General features: G+C 39.4%; 1 protein-coding gene across 1 annotated transcript; it reads right to left on the bottom strand.

The window, feature by feature from the left end:
• Positions 1–525: 525 nt before the first annotated feature.
• LOC109920165 (probable E3 ubiquitin-protein ligase HERC1) lies at positions 526–22,138 on the bottom strand (the record flags this gene model as incomplete). Its single annotated transcript, XM_048592808.1, has 4 exons — positions 526–686; positions 10,353–10,566; positions 19,786–20,546; positions 21,606–22,138. Coding segments are annotated over 4 exons (1,669 nt in total), but the record flags the coding sequence as incomplete, so codon positions are not given.
• Positions 22,139–22,564: the final 426 nt, after the last annotated feature.

The raw sequence follows: 22,564 nt of genomic DNA, 5'->3' as shown, positions 1-22,564 counted from the left end.
CTGATACATGTAAAAGGTTGGGGGTCATGCTGATTCAAGACTTTGACAGCTAGACTGGTAAGATCATTGAATGTTTTTTGTTGAGTTCTTAAAGAAGGGTCCTATTGGATTCAAAACATTAACAACATTGCTCTTGCCACAGAGGCTGTTAGATCAAAAAATGGAAAGTAAAACTGAGCTTATACCAACAGTTCTCAAAAGCTATAGTGTTAATTGCACTTGTTTAATTTTTCTCAAAAATGTAATTAAGTTTATGTTGTTCAAAAACAAGAAATCTTATGGCATAGTTTTGTCAGTTAATTGCTAGATGGTTGAATTTCTTCTTTAAACAAGAATATCCCAACAGGATTGCAATACACAAATAAAACTAGGAGAGGAGCTAACTGCTTTGAATTGCACTTGGAAAAGTGAACATTTAAATACACTTCACAGAAAGTATTTGAATATTATTTGAAAGTAAAATATACAAGACTAAACAATGATTAGAAGCATATAAATGCATTAAAAATTATTAATAAGACTTACCTGGTGAACTATGCTGCCTCGTAGAGACAGAAGGAAATGAGAAATAATTTCTTTGTTCTCCATCATCATCCGATATAGCAGGTACCACGTTCAAACCAGGAAGTAATAAAGGATTATTAATTAATCCAGAAAGTGAAGGAAATCGTACAAAGACCATTTGTCTATTTGGAGAAAACAAAGTGTTGTATATTTTAATTAAGTAGCAAGTCCTTTAGAATCTGTAAGATGATAAAACTAATCCACTTCAAGTTTAGTATTGAGGGTACAGTATTTTAGCAACTTGTTCTACGAATGTTTGGCATTAAAATTCAGTAAAAATGCAATACTCCCTAGTTCTTTCCACTGATAGGTCAGAAGACTTATATTTGTCCTCAGAAATTCAAAGAATCACCAGCATTATAGACTACCATTAGCATTGAGGTACTCCAACATGAGCGTCCGAATGGCAGCAGATGGAGTAATATCCATCATTTCCTATCACTTAATTAGTCTCCGATATTTGGAGGTGAAGTATTTCTTGAAAAAGAAAAAGAAACCTGGGTTGCAAGACATCCAAGGAAGTCCTTACACAGTCAGTTCTGCTATAATGTGTGTTTTGGCAACACATACTGGCTGTAATGCGACTGACGAATCAGGGAATGCTTTGCTAAAACGTGAACTTGTGTTGGCTATAATGAAATTCCATCAGTGCGCAGAGAAGTATGTGTCAACATCACATGATCTTTTCGCAGGCTTTGTCCTAAGCATGCACCATAAGAGATAAAGCCTTATCAACTTACGAAGATCTAACAAAAAAAAGCTGAAAGTCTGCAGATATGCCTGCCTTTAATGCTAGCAGTGCCTGGTTTGCTGATTTTAAGAGATACTTTGCTTTTCATAACAAAGTTATGTGGTGAAGCGGTCAGTGCAGACAAGGAGCGTATGACAGCATTTCCTTCCATAGTAAAAAAAAATTAATTGATGAACAAGGCTACAAATTAGATCAATTTTTTAATTTGGATGAGACAAGTTCATACTGGAAGCGAATGCTATCAAGAACCTACATGCTCCAGGCTTTAAGGTGGCAAAGGATCATATGACTGCGCTGCTGGGTGCCAAAGCCAGTGGAGACTTAAAGCTTAAGCCTGTGGTGGTGTACCACTCTGCCAACCTGCCAGCCTTGAAAGGGTTACAGTACCTTAAATGTACTCTAGGTGTCTACTTTAGGTCAAGCAAGAGGGGTTGGATGACAGGGCAAATTTTTTTCTGACCTTTTTGTTGATATTTTGCAAGTTGTTATTAGAATGTATTCAAGGAAAAAAAATCTGGATTTCAAGATTCTCCTCATTCTTGATAATGTGCTGAGCCATTCTCCCCCCATTGGTGAGCTTTCTGAAAATACCAAGTGCTATTTCTACCCACAAACACAACCTCTCTCCTTCAACCCATGGACCAGGGTGTAATAAGGAGTGTTCTTCAATTTTGGAAGAGCTTTAACATCAAAAAATGCAACTGCCATTGTAGAGGACTGGGGTGATATCAGTAAGGACTATTTGCATGCAGTTTGGCAGAAGCTTCTCCCAGATCTTTTTCAAGATTTTAAAGGCTTTCAGCTCTCGGAGGAGCTCCCAAGAATCAAAAAACATTGTGTTGATCTTGCAAAGCAAGTTGGATTTGAAGAAGAGCTGCTCACGTCTCACTGTGAAGATCTCTCTACAGCTGATCTACAACTCGTCACTGAGGGGCAAGTGGAAGCTGGAGATGGAGCACCATGAGAACTTTCCACTTCTGTTTTGTCTTCTATCCTGAGGGAAATTGAGAAGCAGTTGCAGCTCTTACAGGACAATGATTACAATGCAGAATGCAGCAGGGTATCAGTTTGTGGAATATGATTTGGCACCCTATGAGCAGCTTCTTTATGAAAGAAGAACAAGGGCACAGCAGCAAAATTTTTAAGCCAACCCCAAGAAACAGTCAGAAGACAATGAACCATCCACTTCCAGACTAACTTTTCTACACCCTAACCCTACAACCACAACTGCACCTGAAGGTGGTGATGACGACGACAACAGCAACGCTCAGCCCCTGCATTAACAAGAGAGGCACCTTAAAACCTCCTCTCCCCTCAAGTCATCTTGACATTTTTCAAGATAAGGTGTTAAATTTACTTTTATTTCATTATTAGTTACGAATTAAACATTTATTCAAACTATGTTATCCTTTGTGTTAGGCTTTTGACTGATTTTTGAGTGATTTTGAGTGATATTTTTGGTGGTCTACCCTAACCCTGCTTTTTCCATAGGTCCCATTATTTCTATAGCATGATTTTCTATAATGCGATGTTGCACAGGACGCAACTATCGCGTTATAGCAGAACCGACCGTAATCAGAATGCCATCACTCTTAAGGCCCGAGCATTCTTGGGCCTTATTAATGAATGATCTGTGGCGTGAACTGCATCAGATACATAGGTAAGTGGCAGAAGGTAAAACCCTTACCAGTTAGATACAGAAAAATATCAATGTTGCGACATCCTCCTGCAGTTTTTAAAATGAAGCTCACCTTTTAATTTAAAGACGCTGATGCTGCCATTGAAATGTAGAATCCCAGAATGCTGTCCCTTTTAAGGTTCTTTGGCCTTGGTAGCATAAGTTTCATACTTTTGCTCTCCCTCCTCAGCCTTACTGGTTTTGATTGTAAAGTAGTTACAAAGTTGTAACCAGGAACAACATTTATAAAACACATTTATTGCCTTCAATCATTTCAAACTAAACAGGAAAGAAAGGAAGCAAGCTGGTCATGTGAAAGGTGAATTGTATAAGCAGTATAATTTAAATGGAATAATGCAACAAAACACCAACAAATACTCAATTTAACTCCTTCAGCCAGTTTACCATATAATGAGCTCATTAGGTGATCAGTGGTCTAAAGTCATATTGTCCCATTTCCCTTAGTACCTTTGGATAATAATGTATGAAAGTCAGCCTGTAGCTTGGCCATAATAAAATAATAAAGATGATACTTGCTTGTATTAGTGGAAAGAATAAATCTCAAATTGCATAAATAGTTTACATGTAAGAGATCCGCTGGATCCCAAATGTAGTGATGTATGCTGTTCTGGGCATCTTTTCGTATGAGGTTATATTACTGCCTTTGAGGAACAGGGACTCAAGCATGAAAGAGGAGTCCAAGTATTTACAGTTCATGTTATGTAGAAATCTTTAGCTGATTTTCTTTCTTCCTGGTCTTCCACATACAATAAGGTAATTTATTTTAAAAAGACAAGAGATAGGTGACTATGATTTAGTGTTAATCCAGCACCATACACAGATTTGACAAAATGTATATTCTTTTGCTCTGATGTATCTAAACAGTAATACTTGAAAGTAACATTATTGAGGCTGCTCCATGAACTTATTTAGTGAGAAAAATCCATACTGGCCCATGCGGTTGGTGACTGCATTCTGCCAACATGTTTGTTTCCAACTATTTCTAGATGTTCATGGCCAGATCCTCACACCCATTCCATGAAGGTTAAAAATTATGCTTCCTTCAAATTATAGAAGAGTCCAATTCCCTAGACTATGGCAGCTAGAGAAAAGTATGTTTTTGGTTTCCACATGTACACAGTTCCATAGCCTGGAAAATATAGATGCAAGAGATTCATTGATTCATTCATGTGTCTTTGCATTTACAGTGGTAGCCAGGTTATTTGAGACATCATAGAGTCAGAGATATACAGCACAGAAACAGACCCTTCGGTCCAACTTATCCACGCCGACCAGATATCCTAAATTAGTCTAGTCCCATTTGGCAACATTTCGCCCATATTGCTCTAAACCCTTCCTATTCATATACCCATTCAGATGCCTTTTGAACGGTGTAATTGTACCAGTCTTCTCCACTTCCTCTGGCAGCTCATTCCATACATGCACCATCTTCTCTGTGAAAAAGTTGCCCCTTAGGAATCTTTCCCCTCTCACCTTAAACCTGCGCCCTCTAGTTTTAGACACCCCCGCCCTGGGAAAAAGACCTTGTCTATTTACCCTAGCCATGTGCTTCATGATTTTGTAAACCTCTGTAAGGTCACCCCTCAGCCTCCGACACTCCAGTGAAAATAGCCTCAGTCTATTCAGCCTCTCTCTATAGCTCAAACGCTCCGACCTTCGCAACATCTTTGTAAATCTTTTCTGAACCATTTCACCAACATCCTTCCTATAGCAGGGAGACCAGAACTGCATGCAGTATTCCAAAAGTGGCCTAACCAATGTTCTTTACAGCTGCAACATGACCTCCCAACTCCTCTATTCAATGCACTGACCAAGGCAGGCAAGTGTACCAAATGCCTTCTTCACTATCCTATCTGCGACTCCTCTTTCAAGGAACTATGAACCTGCACTCCAAGGTCTCTTTGATCAACAACACTCGCCAGGGCCTTACCATTAAGTGTATAAGCCCGCCCTAATTTGCCTTTTGAAAGTGCAGCACCTCACCACACCTAAATCAAACTCCATCTGCCACTCCTCGGCCCATTAGCCCAGGTGCAGATGCCCTTGGGCAAATCACAAGTACGGCCTTAATTACAAGTGTGAGGTTTTAGAAGATGATTATGTTTTAAACTCTTAATTCAAGGTAAAGATAGAGAAATAGAGAGGGACACGTGATATTCTAGTCGTCATGAGAACTAGGGGCCCAGAACAAGTCCTATTGAAACACAATTGCCAGTTTTCACACCCGAACATTAAGGCAGAACTGGCTGGTCTGCAAGAGACTGGAGGCAGGGACAGGGAAACAACAGCAAACAGCAAAATAAAAAAAAAAATCTGTTCATTGTCAGCCATCTAGCAGAATGGGGCTAGGGACCTATTCTCTGGTTGAAGAGATACGACCTATGGAGATTTAAAGACACTGGAGATTCATCCTGATGAGAATCAGAGCAGTAGGAATCACCAGACTGCACCTTGTTTCTGGAAATCGGTTCGGGGAAATTAAATCCAGATGCTATGCTGTCAGACACAAAGGAGAGCTACAAGCAGAAGAACTGGAGGTCAAGGGGGATCATCACATAGATGCAGATATAAAGAGAAGACAACCGAAAGGTTGAAAAAGGAAGAATGTATTCTTCTAGGAAAAGGTGAGTTTTTCTGTTCAGCAAAGGAAGTAGGAGCTCCGAGAGACAAAGTACAAGCTCTGTAAAAAAAGACTGGAATGCTCTATGAGTAGCTTACAGATTCTGAAGATCTGGGTGGTTTCCCAGAAGTTCCAAACAGTGATCTGGGTATACTGGTAGTTCTGTTGAAAAGCTATACCATTAGTGCTATCAATATCAAAGGAATAGGGGATTCAAACAGTCTTGCTTATGATAATTGTACTCATGAAATTTGAAGGTGAAAGCTGTTATTGAATATGATTATTCATCTACCACATATGCATAACGAACAGCATATTGTGGAAGCATGCAGCTACATAATGCCATGTCTTTGCAGGGAATTGAGAGATTCTTAAGGTCCTATAAAATGGATCTTTCCTATATGGTCCATTTAAAGTGAAATTTCCCTCTATGTATTGTTCGCCGTTTATTCATATTTATGTTCACTTGGATTTGTACAAGTTGTAAAAAGTGAGATCTTGTTAGTAATTTCTTCTTTCTGGGTCACCAGTTTACAGCTTCCCACATGGATCCTAACTATATAATGTTTGTTCAATGTTGCTTTAAGTGACAATTACAGTAAAATCTTAAATTACAACATTCAGTTAAATGTGAATCCTTGCAAATTGTTCTGAGTCAGTCACTGGGAATTCAAATCTCTGTGTAAAGGTTATCGGTCATCGCAGAGGTGGCAAAAATTAAATTATTATTTCCTGAGATAGAGTAAATCTAAGCATAAGTTTGGCTAAAAATATTTGATTGGCATTATAAAACTGTCATTACACCTGATAGCATCAGCATGCTGTTGAAATTCAGCAATTTTTTTTCAGGTAAAGTGAAGTTTCATAATCTTGGAGAACAGCGAGGAAACGTTTCCAGAGATATCTGAAAATGATAGCCTAATTAGAGCCCTTCTGCAACGTTTAATTGGCAATCTATTCCAGAGTTGCTCCAGGTACAATATGTAACAACAGAATTTTTATGGTATCTGTCCCAGAGTTACTTTAGATGCAAGACGTAATAACGGAATATTAAAGTCTAGTAAGAGATTTATAAAATGAAGGATTTTGAAAAAGTGAACATGCAAAATCTAGTTCCTCTCATTGGGAAACACTTCAAGGAGTCAACAATTTAACACTGTTGCTAAAATAGAGAGAGATGAGGAGAATATTCTAGCACAAAGATTGCTGAAGTACAGATTTCCACAAGAACTAGCTGAGAACGAGGCCACTGCATCTTTCAAAGGAAACATTGATAAAATTGGTAGCATTGCAAGGTACAGCATTTTAAGGAGAGAGATGGGTGATACAATTATGTTTTGGATTGTTGTAGCAGAGTTAGAACAGGCCTATGAGTTGAACCGGCTTCTTTCTGTGCATTAAAGATCTATGACTCCTAAGATCAGAAGCTAATACAGTGTGAATTTGATGGGCATCAATGACACATCTTTCAAAACGATCTTGATTCTACGAATGGATGCATTTTCAGGTCTTTCTTCTTAGAATTCTCCAGACGGTCTTCAAGAAGTGCTGACTAAATATTGTTTTATTTTTGTAGAAAGCAAACTGGAATCTGGGTTTCATAAATAGGGATATTGAGTATCAAAGCAAGGAAATTATGACAAACCTGTATAAAACACGAGCTTAACCTCAACTGGAGTAGTGAGGAAATTTCAACTGACCTTAAGGAACAATGACATTATAAGGGTATAGCAGCATAATTATTATGCTGTGCAGAGGTCATGGCTTTAAACCCCATATTCAAAGTTCTGAAAATGTATTCAATAAAATGGTCATTACAGGCCAATACCAGGAAAAAGTACCACAAAGAATGCTAGATTGTTTTAACTTCATAACTGGATCAGTTATAAGTGAAGAAACTCACTATCCTACCCAGAGTGTTCTAAATGCAACGTTGGTCTCCACTGCATGGCTAGTGTTCTAGTGTTCTAGTGCTTTATGAAGTGGCCCAGTAAACAATTAACATGCGCAAATAGCTGCTCAAGAAATTGGTCCATTAGTATTTCCTTAGGCAACCAGGAAACAACAATAAATGATATTACCATTACCTAAGGCCAAGAAGAATTAAAAAAAGACAACTGACTTCAGATATTACCAACTCAATAGATGCGTTCCAAAAAGAATAAAAAAAATCTACTCATGAGGAGAGAGGGGATAAGGAAATGAGAAGATGACACAGCACAAAGTTATCAAAATAAATCTGGAAACAGCTGGGGAAAGATATACTGTTGTGAATAATGGACCAGTTTTGAATTCATCATTTCAACAAAGGTATCATATTGTTTGGGGATCATCAATTAATGAGCTAAACCTAATAACCAAGAAGTGCATAATCTGTATTTTTTCAGTTTTATTAATCAGAAGGGTCATAGGTTATGGACGAATCAGCACTTGGTTGAACACAGAAGAACACAGGACAGTACAGCACAGTACAGGCCCTTCAGCCCAAGATGTTGCACTGACCTATTATCCTATTCCAAGATCAAACTACCCTGCACACCCTACATTTTACTATCATCCATGTGCCTATCCAAGAGTCGCTTGAATGTCCCTAATGTATCTGATGGTCATCTCCAAGACATCCACCCACTACTTTGGTGCAGCAGTAAAAAATGGTGAAAGGGTGTCTAAAGCGGATTTATAAGCTTCCCTCTCATTTTCAGCACAAAGGAAAACTCGCTTTCACCAAGGACTATATTTGATGACCCATCTGAAATTGATAGATCTAGAAGAAGACAATAAAATGTCAGCCATGGATGATATTTTAGCTTAAGTGTATTTTGTGCAGTATTCCACAATTGCTTGTTATGCTGCTTGTCTCCTCTTAATTAAAAAGGGACTTTCAATAAATTCTACATAATATTATAACTTACTCACAGCACTTATTGAGAATTTTGTTTTGTACAGGTTTGTCTTCTGCAGTGTCCATAATTTAATAACATCAGCTGGTCGGTGGGTCACCTCATTTAAGAAAGAGGCAATTTTTTTTTTCTCTCAGAGGGTAGTGAATCTGTGGAATTCTTCACTGCAGAAGGCTGGGTCATTAAGAATATTCAAGTTTGAAGTAGGCAGATTTTTAAATCAGTAAGGGAATCATGGGTTATAGGGAAAAGGCAGAAAAGTGGAGTTGAAAATGGAAGGACAAGCCTTCCATCCCAGGAATTATTTAATGAACCTTTGTTGCACTGCCTCTATGGCAAGTATATCTTTCCTTAGGTAAGGAAATCAAAGCTTCACACAATGCTCCAAGCGTGGTCTCTCCAAGGTATTGCACAATCTTTCATAAAACTATAACACTCGGATAAATCAAATTACCAGATCAGTTATGCAAAACTAATTTACACTCTTCAATATTGTAACTGAACAGTCAAATTAAATGTTTTCAAAGCTCCTCAGTAAGTAACGATCCAAATTTGAATTTTCTGGCGTGGCATTTATAATATTTCTTTAAAAATCTATTTTTTTTTAAAAAGAATCCCTACAATGTGGAAGCAGGCCATTCAGCCCATCGAGTCCACACCTACCCTCCAAAGAGCGTTCCATCCAGACCCAGACCCCCACCCTATCCCTGTGACCTTGCATTTTCCATGGCTAATCCACCCAGCCAGCACATCCCTGGACACAATAGGGCAATTTAGCATGGCCAATCCACTGAACCTGCACATCTTTGGACTGTGGGAGGAAACCGGGGCACTCGAAAGAAACCCATGCAGACATGGGGAGAATGTGCAACCTCCACACAGACAGCTGCCTAAGGGTGGTCCCTGGTGCTGTGAGGCAGCAGTGCTAACCACTAAGCCACTGTGCCACCCCAATACTTTGCCAAGTATTAGTGAATTACTACCATAAATTACACATGAACAATTTGTTAAGGATGCAGAACAGGACTTCATTTACAGAGATGGAAATAGGTTAAGGGCAAATGCTTCCTAGCCTATGATTCCACCTATAGTGCAATTTGGTCAAAACATTCAATTTTTATTTATAGAAATACTAGAAATATTTATATGCAATTTTATTTTGGCATTTTTAAAAATTGGTCATGACGGTGTCCTCAATTTTCAGATGACTTTTGATAGTTGAAAACTGAGGGCAACTTTCCCTATTGCAACTCACCATTACCATTAATAACAACATGTAGTGCTAACTTGTTTCTGTTAAAGTGTCTTCTGCAAATTTATTTTCAACAACTTATCCTATACAAAAACAATTGTAGGCAGTACTACAAAGCTACCATTTTGCAATGCTGCCTCTGACCTCACTAGCTGAGATGCTTCAGGTGTCATTGGATCCACAGACCTAAAGGAAAACGTTGAAACTGAAATCAAACTACAATAAAAAAATGTGCATTATCTAGTAAGCTACAAATGAAGAAAGCTTCAAGAACGTTACCGGAAATCATTTTTGATGTTAAAGCTGGCTATATTCAATTAAAATCCCCCTTTACCAACATAAATAACACTTATGTGAAGGGACTGTGTTCGAATGTTCTGAATATTTTAGTAGTGATAAACCTGTGCTAATTCTAGAAATTTGGAAATTGATAGGAAGATTTACAGAAAGACTCATTGGTAAAAGTTCTCTTAGGAGCCTCCCACATGCAAAGTGAATACTTTCTATTCATCAAAAGAATAAAAGAATGCACTAAAATATCGAGTGCATTATCAATATTCACTTACTGTAAAACATTGACAGGCAAGAAAGGATTAAAATTTTCTAGTCCATTAGCAGACATTAAAGAACCCAAATTAGTAGTTGAAGAAGAATTTGAAGCTGACACTGAGAAGGGAATGCCGGCACTTTCCTCGGAGGAGTTACTATAGAGAGAAACTGTACTGGATGAAGTTGACGCTGCTTGAGAGTGAAGTCTTGCATTTTCTGGTAATGAGGTATCTAAAATCAGGATTTAAAAGACAATGAGTCAATATTTCTTTTGAACAAATGGCACATCTAGTAATTGATACTCAATTGAACAAATAAATCAATTTGGCTGAAGTTTGACATCATTGGCAGGAAATAAAGGTCACGATAAATTTGCTGCTATTAACTTTGTGATACATGTTCCCATTATATCAAATTCTGGTAATGGTGCCACTGATCATTTACCAAAGACCCTCAACAACTGTGGCAGTTGGTTTATTAATATGCTGTCAGTAACATTTTGATTTACTAAATCGGCTCAGGTCCAGTAAAATTCCAAAATAATGTATGCTCTGGACAACTTGTTCAAATGTAAAGAAACTCAAAAGAAAAAAATCTCCACTTACCTTTTCATTACCTTCAGCATATTTAGAAATGTCAGCAACTTCTAATTTTCTGAATTTAATAACACAATCTAATGTGCATTATTTCCAGCAAGTACAAATTTTCTTCACTGCAGTATTGAACTATGTTTTTATTGGTTGTTCCTACAAAGATTGCAGACTTTAAGAAGGCAGTTCACTGTAACCACCTCCAGTGCACCTGAAGGAAGAGCAACAAATAGTGGCCTAGCCAGCAACACACTCATTCTCTTGTATGAATAATACAAATAACTCTTTTGGTTTGCATGGCTAACCATGCATCTGTTATAAACTGATACTGGTGTCCTTTTATAAGTTTCAGCAATGCCTCCAACAATCCCAACAACTATTTTTAATTCTTTACCAACACAGCATCTTATCTTTGAAATACTTCTGATCCCTTTAACAGTCATAAAACATTCTGCTTAAAATCTTTGTTCTCTAACTTTCCCAAGCTATGACAAAATATTGCTAATATCTGGAAAGTACCTGGAAATATAATCAAAGTATCATCAAAATATCTGGAAAGTAACAATTTATTTTTGTTTTTTTTTTTAAAATCTCACATTTCCAGCATCTGGAGTATTTTGCTTTTATACGGTGCAATCTGTGATAGAAGAAGCCACACTAACTATAAGAATTATTTTTATTATGAGAGTGAGTGTATTGCTGGCCAGACCAGAATTTATTACCCATCTTGAATTGCAGGTCGTGATGGTGAACTGCCTTCTTGAAGTCTGCAGTCTTTGGGGTTTAGGAACAACTAAAGTGCTGACAGGAAGGGAAATCCAGGATTTTGACCAGTGCCACTGAAGGAACAACAATATAGTTTCAAGTCAGGATGGTGTGTGACTGACAAAGGAATTTGCAGGTTGTTGTATTCCAATGCACTGCTGCCCTTCATCATCTAGGTGCTAAGGGTTTGTGGATTTGGAAGGTGCTGTTGATGGAACCTTGGCGAGTTGCTGCACCACAACTTGCTGCTGTCACTGTTACAGTGGTGAAGAAAATAAATGTTGAAAGTTGTGGATGGAGTGCCAATCAAGAAGGTTGCTTTGTCCTCATGCCAAAAGTTCAGGATTGTTGAAGCTGCACCCATTCAGATGAACAGAAAACATTCCACCACACCTGTGACTTGTGCATTGTAGATAGTCAACAAGCGTTGGGGACATAGGCAAGTTCCTTTCTACAGAATTCCTAGCCTGTGTCAAGTTCTCATAATAGATTTATGTACGTAGCTCATCCAATTTGGTTTCTGGTCAATGTCAATTCCCCCAAAATATGAATTGTGAAGGTAGAGTTAAAGTTGCCATAGTCCCAGAGGACTATAGGGCTGCTGTGACATTAGAGAAGCTATGCTAACTGTAAGAATGGTTAATGAGTTTACTCTGATGGTTACCACATCACAGGTGAGGGGCAAGGTCAAGTAGGTGGGACCATTACGGTAATCTCACTTAAATGGAGCAGTGATGGGAATGCTGTTAAATTGCAAGAAGTTATGGCTAGATTCTCTTTTAGAACATAAAACAAAACAGGCCCTTCAGCCCACAATGTTGTGCCGACCTATTATACCACTAAGATCAAACTACCCTGCATATCCTACATTATACTATCATCCATGTGCCTATACAAGAGTCACTTAAAAGTCTCTAAAGTATCTGACATTTGACTTTGACTTTGCTGGAGATGGTTATGGCCCAGCACATCTACAGCACAAATGTTACTTGCCACTTATGATAACAAGCTAGAACATTATCTGGGTCTTGCTGCATTTGGGCACAGACTCCTCCAGAATTGGAGGAGTCATGAACGGTGCTGACATTGCACAGTGAATATTTCCACTTATGACCCTTTGATGGAGAGAAAGCCATTGACAAAATGGCTGATGATGATCAGGCTTAAGTGACTACCTTGAGAAATGATTGTGTCACTGTTACATTTTTTCCAAAGACAGTTTTAAAAACTGTTTTCTTGCTTAGTTCCCTCTAGCTAGGTTCAACAATTCACAAATACTGAAAACTCACAAATATTGAAAACTACAATTTAAAATTAATATATATGAGCTTGAAGCATGCAAGATGAGAATGAACAACATTGACAACAAGGCAACATTTAACTTCTACATATGTTATATCAGCATATCGCCTCAAAAAGCCCTCCTGGACACACTAACAAGTGTGCTCCAGCCAAGTCCCAGTGGGAACCGGAATACGAGGCAAATAAGTGCAGGGCCTGGGGACAAAAGTGTGACAGAGATATGCATGGCACAGAGTAAGAGCAGGCAAAGGGAAAGCACAGGGCTCAGAGGGACTGGAGGACTGGAATGCATTTACTTCAAAGAAGTAGGGCAGGTAAGTCAGATGAACTAAGAGCATGGATAACTGCATTGAATTATGATGTTATTACCATTACAGAGACATGGTTAAAGGAGGGACAGGACTTGGATATCGCTGCTTTAGAAGGGACAGGAAGGGAAACAAAAAGGATGGGGGAATTGCATTGCTGATTTAGGGATCACATCACAGCTGTGTTGAGGGAGGACACATTGGAGGGATCTTGCATTGAGGCTAGATGGGTGGAGCTCAGGGATAGGAAAGGTGAAATCACAATGTTGGCAGTTTTCTATCGACCTCCCAACAGCCCACGGGAGACAAAGGAGCGGATATGTAGTCAGATACTGGAAAAGTGTGAAAAGAGCAGGGTAGTTGTGGTGGGTAACTTCAACTTTCCTCTTATTGACTGGGAATCCCTCAGAGCCAAGGGACTGGATGAAGAGCAATTTACTAGTTGTGTCCAGGAGGGCTTTTCGAGGCAGTACTTTGACAATCCAACCAGACAGAAGGCCATATTAGACTTGGTCCTAGGGAATGAGCCAGGACAGGTGATTGATGTTTCAGTAGGAATCCATTTCGGGCTGATTGACCATAACTCCATAAGATTTTGAGTAGTCATGGAAAAGGACACAAGTGGCCCTCGGGCGAGGGTGCTTAATAGGGCAAGAGCCAATTGCACCCAAATTAGACAGGAACTGGAGATTGTGGATTGGAAGCAGTTATTTGAGGGCAAATCTACCTCTGGCATGTGGGAGGCTTTTAAAGACCAATTGACTAAAGTGCAGGACATGCATGTCCCTGCAAAACTAAAGGATAGCAATGGCAGGATTCAGGAACCATGGATGACAAGAGAAATTGTAAGGTTAGTCAAAAGAGAAAGGGAAGCATACAAAAAGTCTAGGCAGCTACAAACTAACAAAACCCTGGAGGAGTACAGAGAAATCAGAAAGGAACTTAAAATGCGCAATTAGGAAGGCAAAAAGGGGCCATGAAATGTCTTTAGCAAGCAGGGTCAAGGAGAATCCCAAGGCTTTTTATGCATATGTTAGGAGAAAGACGGTAACAAACGAAACAGTAGGCCCACTTAAGGACGAAGGAGGGAAGTTATATGTAGAGCTACAGGAAGTGGGGGAGATCCTGAATGAGTACTTTGTATCGGTTTTCACCGAGAACGACATGAATAATGTTGAGGTCAGGAATGAGTGTGTGAATACTCTAGAGAATGTCAACATATTGAAAGAGGAAGTTTTGGGAATCTTAAATTGCATTAAGATAGGCAAGTCCCCAGGACCAGATGGAACCTACCCCAGGTTACTGAGAGAGGTAAGGGAGGAAATAGCTGGGGCATTGGCAGACATGTTCATATCCTCATTGACCACAGATGAAGTTCCAGAGGACTGGAGATTAGCAAATGTTGTTCCCTTGTTTAAGAAACGATGCAGGGATAATCCAGGAAATTATAGACCAGTGAGCTTGATGTCAGTGGTGGGGAAGCTCTTGGAGAAGATACTGAGGGACAAGACATATGCGCATTTGGAGGAAAATGGACTAGTTAATGACAGGCAGCATGGTTTTGTCCAGGGAAGGTCATGTCTCACCAACCTGATTGAACTTTTTGAAGAGGTAATGAAGATGACCGATGAGGGAAAGGCTGTGGATGTAGTTTATTTGGACTTTAGTAAGGCATTTGATGAAGTCCCACATAAGAGGTTGGTACAAAAACTAAAATCACAAAGGATTTGGGGTGGCCTGGCTAGATGGACAGAAAACTGGCTTGGTCATAGAAGACAGAGGGTAGTGGTGGAAGGATGTTTTTCAGTATGGGGACTGGTAACTAGTGGTATTCCACAGGGGTCAGTCTCAGGTCCTTTGTTGTTTGTAGTATATATAAATGATCTGGAGGAAAATGTGGGTGGTCGGATAAGCAAGTTTGCTGATGACAAGAAAGTCGGTGGAGTTGCTGATAGTGCCAACGATTGTGAAAGGGTACAACAGGATATAGATAGATTGGCAACTTGGGCACAGAAGTGGCAGATGGAGTTTAATCCAGACAAATGCAAGGTGATGCATTTTGGAGGATCAAATTTAGATGTGAATTATATTGTAAATGGCATAACCCTTAGGAACATTAACATTCAGATGAATCTGGACGTACAGGTCCATAGTTCCCTGAAAGTGGCAACACAGGTAGCCAAGGTGATTAAGAAGGCATATGGCATGCTTGTCTTCATCGCCTGGGGCGTGGAGTACAAGAGTTGGCAAAACATGTTGCAGCTATATAAACCCCTTGTTAGGCCGCATTTGGAGTATTATGTGCGGTTTTGGTCACTACACTACCAAAAGGATGTGGAAGCTTTGGAGAGAGTGCAGAGAACGTTCACCAGGATGTTGCCTGGTCTCCAGGACATTGACTATGAGGCAAGGTTAAAAAGACCAGGATTGTCTTCACTGGAAAGATGGCGGCTCAGAGCAGACCTGATAGAGGTCTACAAAGTTATGAGAGGCATAGATAGGATGGATAGTCAGAGGCTTTTTCCCAGGGTTGAAGTTTCAATTACAAGGGGGCACAAGTTCAAGGTGAGAGGGAGAAAGTTTAAAGGAGATGTGCGAGGGAAGCTTTTCACGCAGAGAGTGGTAGCAGCCTGGAATGCACCACCAGAAGAGGTGGAGGAAGAGGGCACATTTAAGACATTTAAGAGGCACCTAAATGGGTACATGAATAGGGAGGGAATACAGGAATACAGATCGAAAAATGGCAGGTTTGTTTTTAGGTTAATTAGGGCACAATGGTCAGCATAGGCTTGGAGGGCCGAAGGGCCTGTTCCTGTGTTGTACTTTTTCATTTGTTCATATTAAGTAGAATGAAAATAGTAATGGAGATTGAGAAAAGTTGAACCTAGCTAAAGGGAACTGAGGAAGAAAACAGTTTTAAAAACAGTTCTTTGGAAAAAATGTAACAGTGACAAAATCATTTCATCAAGGAGGCCTAACAAAACTAGAGTCAACAAGAATCTAGGGGAAAATTCTCCACTGGTTGGAGTCATACCTGGCACAAAGGAAAATGATTCTGATTGGCATCACATCACAAACGTTGACTCCCTCCACCACCGATGCTGAGCAGCATCAATGGATAACATTTGCAAGGTACACTACAAAAATTCACCAAGGCTTCACCTTCCAATCAATAATTGCTACCATTTTGAAGGACAAGGGCAGCAGACACATGGAAATAACACCACCTACAAATTTTTCACCGTTTGCATCGTTAGCCTCCGGTGATGTCCCGGAAGACTAGAGAGCAGCAAATCTTGTGCCTTTAGTTACGGAGGGTCCTGACTTGGCAATATATCACCCTTCATTCAGCGTTGCTGGGTCAAAATCCTGGCACTCCCTTCCATCAGCATTGTGGAAGTTCCTACACCAAATGGACTACATCGGTTCAGGAAGTTAACTCATCATCACCTTTTCTAAGGCAGTTATGGATGAACAATAAATAGTGGTCTAACCAGTGAAGCCCCATCCCCTCAATGAATATATAAAAACAATGACTATTGTCACATTAAAGAAACCATATTATTTTATGATTATTAATATTCAAAACAAGTTAAACAATAAAACTTGCACTTGTATAGTCCATAGTGATTCAGTAAACTCCAGAGCTCTTTACAGCCAAAGCAGTATTTTTGAAATGTAATTACTATTGTAATTTTTGAAAGGCAGGAGTTAATTGACATGCAGCAAGCTTTTAGAAACACAATGTGATAGTAATGGGAATATCATTATGTTTCTAAGAGCTTGTGTGTCAATTGAGGAATAAGTTTTGACTAGGACAACTGGGATCTTTTTCAAAATAGGGTATTGGCAGTGAAGAATTCCCTCAGTAGTGCACAGGAGAGTCAGCCTTAATTTCTGAAATGGCACTACAGCCACACCACCTGACAAAATCAATAATTTGATATTTTAGCTAAAGAGGCCAAACTTGGCCTTTCTAAAAACATCATTCACAAGATGCGGGTGTCATTGGCCAGGCCAACAATTATTATCCATCCCTAATGGAGTCAAGTGTCAACCACATTGCTGTGGGTCTGGAGTCACACTTAGGCAAGACCAGGTAAGGACAGCAGTTTTCTTCCCTAAAGGACATTGCATGAATTGTAATCATCTAAGAGGAGAGCATCTCTGTTAACCTGGAAAGTGCAGCACAGCAAAGAGTGAGATACATGTTCACATGTGGGTTTTTAAAAAACAGATTAATGGTGGAACATGAGAATTAAAGTAAATTTAAGTATACTAAAGGAAAAAGAATAACTAGAGAGAGAATAGGACCTCTCAAGGGCCAAAGTGGACATGTATGTGTGGAACCGCAGGAGGTGGGTGAGGTCCTCAATGAATACTTCTCCTCTGTGTTTGCTGTTGAGAAAGACACGAAGACTTGGGAAAGTTAGCAGTGATATCTTGGGGACAGTCCATATCACAGTAGAGGTGGTGTTGCAAGTATTAGAATGTATGAAGATAGATAAGTTTCCTGGTTCTGATCAGATTTATCCAAGCACCCTGCAAGAGGCTGGAGAAAAAATTGCGGGGGGCCTGGCTGATATATTTGCATCATTGTTAGCCACGGGCGAGGTCCCGGAAGACTGGACAGGAGTAAATCTTTTGCCTTTATTCAAGAAGGGCTGCAAAGAAAACCCTGGGAATTACAGACCAGTAAGCTTAACATCTGCGGTAGGTAAGTTACTTGATTAGATTCTGACATACATGCATTTAGAAGACAGGGTTTGATTAGGAGTAGTCAGCTTCATGCATGGGAGATCATGCCTCACAAATTTGTTACAGTTCTTTGACGAAATGTTGATGAGGGCAGGGCAGTAGACATAATCTATATGGATTTCAGTAAGGCTTTTGATAAGGTTCCACATGATAGCCTGCTCTGGAAGGTTAGATCATATGCAATCCAGGGAGAGTTGGCAAATCGGCTACACAATTGGCTTAATAGTAGGAAGCAAACAGTAATACTGGAAGGATGCTTGTGGACTGGAGGCCTGTAACTAGTGGTATGCCTCAGGGGTCAGTGCTGGGCCCATTGCTGTTTGTTATCCATATCAATAATTTGGATGAGAATGTACAAAGCATGTTTAGTAAGTTTGCGGATGACACTAAAATAGGTGGTATCGTAGACAGTGAGAAGGTTATCAGAAATTGCAGGAGGATCTTGATCAACTGGGGAAGTGGGCCAAGAAATGGCAAATGCAGTTTAATATAGATAAGTGTGAGGTGTTGCATTTTGGAAAGCCAAATCAAGATAGGAGTTTCATGGTGAATGGTAGGGCCTTAAGGAGTGTAGTGGAACAGAGGGACCATGGAGTTCAGTGCACGGTTCTCTGAAAGTGGAGTCACAGGTAGACAGGGCAGTGAAGTAGTCTTTTGGCACACTGGCCTTCATCAGTCGGGGCACTGAGTATAGAAGTTGGGAACAAAATCCAAAAGAACTGCGGATGCTGGGAAGTTGGGAAGTTATGTTGAAGTTGTACAAGATATTGGTGAGGCCGCGCTTGGAGTATTGTGTTCAGTATTGGTCACCTTGCTATAGGAAGCATGTTATTAAAGTGGAAACAGTGCAGAAGAAATTTACAAGGATATTGCCAAGACTCAAGGGACTGAGTTATAGGGAGAGGTTGGACAAGCTAGGAAGTTTTTCTTTAGAATATAGGAAACTGAGGGGGGATCTTATAGAAGTGTATAAGATCCTGAGAGGCATGGATAGGGTGAATACACTCAGTCTTTTTCCCAGGGTTGGGGAATCGAGGACTAGCATCAGTTTAAGGTAAAAGGGGAAAGAACACATGGGAACCTGAGGGGCAACTTTTTTTTTTTTTTTTTTTTTATTTAGAGGGGGTGGTAGGCAAATGAAATGAGCTGCCAGCGGAAGTGGTTGAGACGGGTACATTAACAACTTTTAAAAGGTATTTGGATGAATACATGGATAGGAAAGGTTTAGAAGGATACGGGCCAGCTGCAGGGAAATGGGGTTTGCGTGGATGGACATTCTGGTCAACATGGACCAGTTTGGGCCAAAAGCCCTGTCGCCATGCTGTAATACTCTATGACTCTATGATCTGCCAACTCTGAAATGATTTGTATTTTGAATTCAAAGTAAAACAGCACTGCTGCTATTTCTATTGAAAATATAGCACACAAAACTGGTTAGATCTGTCTCTACTGACATACTCTAGTGACCAGCATCATTTCTCAAGCAGATGTTAAGCCACTGAAAAAATGTAGTCTCACTATATTAGGGAATTTAAAAAAAAATTCTGGATGTAGTCGAGATCAATGCAACTGGTTCTCTGAAAGGGTAAGAGTACATTTCTTATTTGTTGAACAAAATGTGTTAATTCTTAAGTGAGGCAATCATAATAAAATATTCCATAGGGGATGGGTACCAAAAATTACAGTACAATAACGAGGAGAGGCAATTCTAGATAAATGTTTCTTACCTTTATTCTCCTTAATTCTGTAATCTCCCACCAGGGAATCCAAAGCACACTTGAAGATCATGACATGTGCACGTTCTAGATCAGCGAGCGAAATTACTCGTTTAATTGGGCATGGCCGCACAGCCCATTTTACCATGCACCTCATTAAGTAATGAAGAACCATTCTAAGTTCCGTATTCTCTATGGAGCTGGAGGAAGGTTTGGCACATTCTGAACTACTCTGACTACTTGCAGTGATATTTGGAACAAGGAGCAAGTCAGCATATTTTCCATAACTCAGTATGGCACTAAGGGTTTTCATGGCCCCAACAGAGATGTATGAAAGTTGCACAGCACGTAGTTCAGCTAGGAATAATTCATGGCTTTGTAAATTCCGGTCACATGAGCTCTGACAGTTTTCAATTAAATCACCATCCACTTTAAAATCACATCCTTTCTCAGCCTCATTTTCTTCATTTTGATCCGTTACGGTTTTTGTGAGTACATTTGATGGTTCTCTGTTCTGTAAATTGGTGGGGTCTTTGTGGTCATCATCTGCCATAAATTTTGCAATTTCATCATCCAACTTTTTTTCTAACTCGGCCTTGACAACTTTCTCGGCTGAGTCTTTATTTGGCGTCACCTTGCTGCTTATTTCAGGTTCTTCATGGACTCCAGTCAAGTAGGTCAGATCCAGTAACATGGCAGATTTAAGACCATGAAATCTTGTGACATCAAAGTGGTAAGGCTTGCATGGCTCCAGTGTAGAGAGTGGTGTGTCACTGGGAGACCAAGAATTCAGGAAGCTTTATTAGCAGATGTTATAACATAACGACGAAGGGAGATTGAAAGCGAAAAAGAAAAATAAAAAAAATTTGTAAAGGAGAAAGTAAAATAGATGTATTAAAGAACATGGATAAAAGAAGTACAGAAATGAAATAGATACAAATTGGATAGAAATAGTAGTAAGAGTCAAAATTAAATAGAAGCAATGCCTTTATATTTATAATGTCATGCATTCAGAACAAAAATGCCAGATTCACATCGTCAGACAAACAATTTTTTTGTTAATTTCTTATTGTTAAGATTGTATGATCATTTCAACCTAGACTATTTCAAATTCTATACATTCCATTCAATTCACCTACGATTCACTTGAGCAAATCTGAAAAAAGTTGATCAGACAAATCTGCAGAGGGGTAAACCTATCCCTAAAGCGAAATATATTACTATGCTTGGGGACGAATCTTGACTACACTAGCTGAAAACTAATTTCTTCAGAATATTTTAAATTATTGTTATCCATTATTAAGATTGTAATTAAGCTAGTAACTTGGCAGTGTAACATGAAAACCAACAGAAATCCAGTGTCAAAACTAAAAACAAAGCAGTATATACAGCACACTAAGGGAAGTTTACTTAATATTGATTGTTACACACTATATTGTTATATGAACGTCATTCTGACGATTGCTTTGTATCTTTTCAAGATGGCAGCTATTCCTAATGTACTTATCAGGTGAACAAAGCCCACACTATAAGTTTTCCACATGTTCCTCAGTTCTGAGGAAGGGTCACCGGACCTGAAACATTAACTGACTTCTCTTCACAGATGCTGCCAGACCTGCTGCGCTTTTCCAACAACTTCTGTTTTTGTTCCACATTAAGACTTATATTCTCTCCCACTCCCTCATCACACCCCCAATCCACCTCCAATTGAGTCCACCTACACTCTTATCCTTCTGTGATGGATAGAATAGCTGGGTGACCTCTTCCCACTATGCTGACATTTCCCATGTCGATGCAATACATTAATTTCTAAACTGATCTTAGATTTGTACCTGATAGTGATTTCCACATCTTCCCACTGTAGTCTTGCAGAGGTGCCTCTTTCTTTTGTAACTCCTAAAAGGGTTGCTCTGCGCCCTGAAGGCTTATGTATGCAATGACCACCGACACGGAGCCCACAGTCAATTCCACCAACAACTGCCAGAACAGGCCATACTTCTCTGCACAACATTCTTAGCTGTAGCTCAGCTAAATCTGTGATGCCTTGGGCCTTATCTTCACCCTTGAATAATTTATCTTCTTGTCCTCTCGTTTCTTTGTCCTCAAAGGTATTTTTCTTTACTGAGTATTTACTTCGAGATTTATTCAGCTTCAAAATTTTTGCTTCTTTCATTATCGAACCAATCAGTTCAAGCCTACAAAGCATTTGGTGGTTAATCGCAGGCATCCAGTTGTCATGGCTATGCAGTTTTCGGATCAACTGGACAGTCGCTTCTGCCAGTACAGTTAACAGAGGACTACAAAATGGTTCACCAGGCAAGAGGTCTCGACAAATTCCACGCATCTGCATGTCACAAAGTGCGACCTGAAATAAAGGGAACATTGACAGGCTTTCCACGGGAAGTAGAGTAAATGGGCTGCACAAGTGTAACTATCAGGCAAATCACAGGAACACTGACTTCATTAGCCTTGATTTACATAAAACCCAGATAAAAATGACATATATAAATCGATTTTACAAGACACACTTCTTAAAACACAGTTTAGCACTTAAATCTTTTGTGCATAACAGTAACTACATTCCCTATTTCTAATAGCTAAATGAAATGCACATTAAAAAAAAGGTGGTAACCCTAAGATTTTCCACAGGTCTTCAAAAAGTCTAAATATACTAAAATACTTCTGACTACAATACAGTGATAATTCAAATGAATAAATAACAATTTATAAATGTATGTACATTCGTAGAATTCAAAATTTACTCACCCATAACTCTAAAAACAAATGGACT

The sequence above is a fragment of the Rhincodon typus genome, unplaced genomic scaffold (assembly GCF_021869965.1).
Source record: "Rhincodon typus isolate 14 unplaced genomic scaffold, sRhiTyp1.1 hic_rhity00001838, whole genome shotgun sequence".
Taxonomy (NCBI): Eukaryota; Metazoa; Chordata; class Chondrichthyes; order Orectolobiformes; family Rhincodontidae; genus Rhincodon; species Rhincodon typus.
The sequence above is the reverse complement of the archived record's forward strand: the minus strand, read 5'-3'. Positions and strand labels throughout refer to the sequence as shown.